The following is a 4,035-nucleotide window of genomic DNA, read 5'->3' on the forward strand; positions in this document are numbered from 1 at the left end:
GGTGTGCAGGCTCTGGGGAGGGAAAAAAAAAGGAAAATGCGGGTTAGAGGGCGGGTTCGGGGGTTTATTTTTGCGCCGAACCGGAGACCCGCTCCGGATGTGACACGACACGCAGGATTTCACACAGAAATCCACAGTTAAGTTTATGCAATACTTGGAAAACTTAAAAGCGGGTACACGGCGAGTGGAATTCGGTCCGCGTTCCCCACCCCGAGCCGAGCAGGCACGGCTGTGACGTATTCCGTTCACAAATATCCCGATTTCACTCGCTGCGGTGCCCGGACCGCACGCACGGCGGAGAGAGAAACGCCCGCACGGTTTCCAGCTCAGGACACCGCCGTGCTCGGTTCGGGTTAAACGGAATCTGTTGAACGGCGTTTTTTGGGAGAAACAAACCGGGTTTATCCCGTGACTCCCGCTCTCATCCACCTCCCGGGGCTGCACTTTTCACCACACGACGTCGCGGCGAGTGAAGCAGAAAAAACAATTAAGGGAATTTTAAGACGCCGTTTCCGTCTTTATCTGGACGCCGAATCAAAGATCGGGGTTTAAAATAATACCAGAAATTGTGACTTTAACGTCATAATTGATTTTAATGATAGAAGGACGGAAAAGCCTTACATTTGGATGGATTCTGATTGTAATTCGCTGAATCCCGAGTCGCGCTTACTGATCGCAACAGCGTCCCCTTCCGGCGGAAGGAAATAGCGGCTCCTCCTCCGCTGATTGGCTGTCGCGGCGGCCGCGGTGCATTCTGGGTAATGAGTCCGCAGCGCCTACAGACACGTCACTTCTGGAAGAAATACATCTACTGGGTTTAAAGGTTGAAAAATACACGCATGAAATGAGAGAAGATCATTTAAAAACAGTCACGGAACGTGTTCCTTTTAATACTATGAGTTTGAGTAAGAAAAACAACAATAAATTTTTCAATTTAAGACAATCTAATTGATTAAAATGACATTTCTATTCATTCCGACCGAGGCAATTCTATTCCTGATCGATCGATCAACCTGGCTGCCGGCCGGTGCACCTGCGGGCGTCGACCAGCAGGGGTCAGCAGAGGGCCGGGCGGGCGGGGGGGGGCTGGACCTCCACCCGGGGAGGAGAAGGTCCTCAGAAGAACCTTCAACACACACTGGTGTCTGATCGGCTTCTAAGTGGCGTCATCAATTATCGATTATAATCACAGGATGTATAAAATGCCACTTAGATATCAGCGCGGGGTTCGGGTGACACGTGTTCTCCGTGTTCTCCGAGGTTCTTCTGAGGTCCAGAAGAAAAGCCCTCTGTTGTCTGGAGGTGGACGTCGCCCTCGCCGGCCTCCTGAGCCGAGCTAATCTCAGGGCTGAGCACATTCCAGCCAAAGTCCAGGGGAGACCAGAGGAGACCAGAGGAGACCTGAGGAGACCTGAGGAGACCTGAGGAGACCAGAGAAGACCAGAGGAGAAATGAGGAGACCAGAGGAGACCTGAGGAGACCAGAGGAGACCTGAGGAAGAGACCAGAGGAGACCAGAGGGGACCAGAGGAGACCAGAGGAGACCTGAGGAGACCAGAGGAGACCTGAGGAGACCAGAGGAGACCAGAGGAGACCTGAGGAGGAGACCCGAGGAGAGTGGTGGAGCAGCAGGGTCCCTGGGGGCTTGTCCTCTGAGAAGGAACCTTCAGATTCACTTTATCATCCATCATCTTCTGGCTTCAGACGAGCCTCGGTGCAGCAGGAGGAGGAACTTGGCGCCTCGGCTGCCTGTGGAACCAGAACGTGATGAAGACATAAAGTCCAGGATCGTCCCCGGCCAGAAGAAGAGGACCAGGGTCTGGTCGCCCCTCCTCCTCGGTGGAGGTGGACCACAGCGCCTCCAGGAGGAGCGGCCCGGAACACCTCTGACCTTTGGAGGAGAACCTCTGCAGGCCCGGGGAGAACATGGAGGTCCTGGGGGAGGAACCTGGAGGCGGCTCTTGAGCGCTGGGATTCTAACTGGTTCCCACAAGATCGCGTGGAGAGAACTCCTGGTGGAGGCCGCTCCTCTGGAGGGTCCCTCAGAACCCTCTTCATCTCAGAACCCTGGATCCAGGTCCCGCCGTTCCAAAGGTCTTCTTGGGGGGGGAATGATTAACGGAGCGGGGGGGCGGGAGCATTTGAGTGAGTGTGTTTGAACACACAGGGCCTCTCACACACACACACACACACACACACACTCGGACGTTCCTCCGGCGGGGACGGGTTCTCCGACGGAACCGGATCTCCGGTTCTCCTCCTGGAACATCAACCCTCAGGTGAGGATCGGATCTTCACGCGCCGGATCGAGTCCACGTGACCAGTAAGCGAGATTAACAAACGGATTGCGTGACGAGGAAAGTGGGCGTTATAAACGTGTAATAACCCGCTTATTAGCGTGTAATAGCACGATAACGGCCGCGTCTTCTCGCAGGAACCTTCCCGTCTTCATGGCGTCGGCGGCGCTGGAGCTGCTGGGCTTCTTCCTGGGCGTGGCGGGCGCGCTGGGCACGCTGGTGTGCACGCTGCTGCCGTACTGGCAGGTCTCGGCCCACGTGGGCTCCAACATCGTGACGGCGGCGGCGAGCATGCGCGGCCTGTGGATGGAGTGCGTGTACCAGAGCACCGGCGCCTTCCAGTGCGAGACCTACAACTCCATGCTGGCGCTGCCCGCCGACCTGCAGGCGTCGCGGGCGCTGATGGTGATCTCCTCCGTGCTCTCGGCGCTCGCGCTGGGCGCCGCCGTGCTGGGGATGCAGTGCACGCTGTGCCTGGAGGGCGCCGGCGCCGCCAAGGGCCGGGTGGCGGGCGCCGGCGGCGGGCTGTTCGTGGCGGCCGGCTTCCTGGCGCTGGTGCCGGTGTCCTGGACGGCCCACGAGGTGGTGCAGACCTTCTACCGGCCCGCCGTCCCCGCCGGGATGAAGTTCGAGCTCGGCGAGTGTCTCTACGTGGGCATGGCCGCCGCCCTGGCGTCCATGTTGGGGGGGGCGCTGCTCTGCGCTTCCTGCTGCGGCGAGCGGGAGGGCGGGCGCCCCGGTCGCCATGCCAACGCCTACCCCTACCCGGCAGGGGGCGGAGCGGCGGGCCTGCGGATGACCTACCGAGGACCCGGACCGCAGGGCGCCGCCCGCCCCCCCCCACGCAGCGCCAGCGACGGCTCGCCGCCCAGCGGACGACAAGCCCCGCCCACCAGGAAGCCCGCCGCAGGATATGACATCACGGGATACGTGTGACGTCGCCGATCCGGACGCTCCGGAAGCAGAAGAGAGACTTGGTGGGTTTTTTTCCTGCACTTGTTTTTCCGGAGCCTCTTCCTGGTTCTGGAGCTCAGGGTTCCGGAGGGGAACCTCAGAGGAACCCACCTCGGGAACCTTCTCCTGCACGGGTTCCGTCCATGTTCTCCGTGTTTCTCCGTGGGTTCTCTTCAAGTTCCCCCGCCTGGGTTCTCCGTGTTCTCCATGAGCAGGTTCAGCGAAGATCTAAACCCAACGTCTGGATGACCGACAGCCGACCCGTCCAGTTTAAGCCCCGCCCCCTGCCCTGGCGAGGGCCGTGATTGGCTGCGGATGCGGGAAGCCATCTTTTTCCCGATTCTGAAGAACAAACATGTTGGGACCTCAGGTGGAGGGACCTTCTCCGCCTCCATGAGCAGAGAAACATGAAGATAAATAAAGTGTTTACTATCTCCTGCTGGTGGTTTCATGAATGGATGGAGCTCAAGGTGGTTTGGCTTTTTTCTTGAATCAAACACAATTCTACGGTGGAGAGAGAGAATCTGTTCACAGAGACCTGGAGCTCTGAGGACCAGGAGAGCTTCTGAAGAAGAGCTTCTGAAGAAGAGCTTCTGAGAAGCATCTTCATCCAACTGAGAGGCTCCGTAAGATGAACCCAGAAGCAGAGAAGCTGCTGGAGTTTGGCTCCAGTCCTGGATGTCTTCAAAATCTCAACCCTGACCTGAAGACAAACAGCCAGAGCAAACACACACACACACACACACACACACACACAGCTATCGATCGATACACTCGGGGGCGTG

The 4,035-nt window shown here is 58.1% G+C and overlaps 1 protein-coding gene across 2 annotated transcripts; it reads left to right on the top strand.

The window, feature by feature from the left end:
* The first annotated feature begins 1,244 nt into the window (after nucleotides 1-1,244).
* Nucleotides 1,245-3,688, top strand: cldn2 (claudin 2). 2 transcript variants are annotated; one of them, XM_086142302.1, is made up of 2 exons: nucleotides 1,245-2,322; nucleotides 2,434-3,688. In XM_086142302.1, exon 2 carries the CDS (start codon nucleotides 2,450-2,452, stop codon nucleotides 3,230-3,232), a length of 783 nt encoding a protein of 260 aa, XP_085998428.1. In that variant the 5' UTR covers nucleotides 1,245-2,322; nucleotides 2,434-2,449; the 3' UTR covers nucleotides 3,233-3,688. The 2 variants fall into 2 exon arrangements, with proteins under 2 accessions (XP_085998428.1, XP_085998427.1); XM_086142301.1 differs by having other exon boundaries at nucleotides 1,245-2,278.
* Nucleotides 3,689-4,035: the final 347 nt, after the last annotated feature.

Source organism: Fistularia commersonii, chromosome 35, assembly GCF_037954325.1.
Source record: "Fistularia commersonii isolate RoL2024-O1a breed Wild chromosome 35, RoL_Fcom_v1.0, whole genome shotgun sequence".
NCBI classification, from domain to species: Eukaryota; Metazoa; Chordata; class Actinopteri; order Syngnathiformes; family Fistulariidae; genus Fistularia; species Fistularia commersonii.

What these genes read in the sequence shown, in the direction of transcription:
- cldn2 (XM_086142302.1), top strand. Translation starts at nt 2,450, where the DNA reads ATGGCGTCGGCGGCGCTGGAGCTGCTGGGCTTCTTCCTGGGCGTGGCG.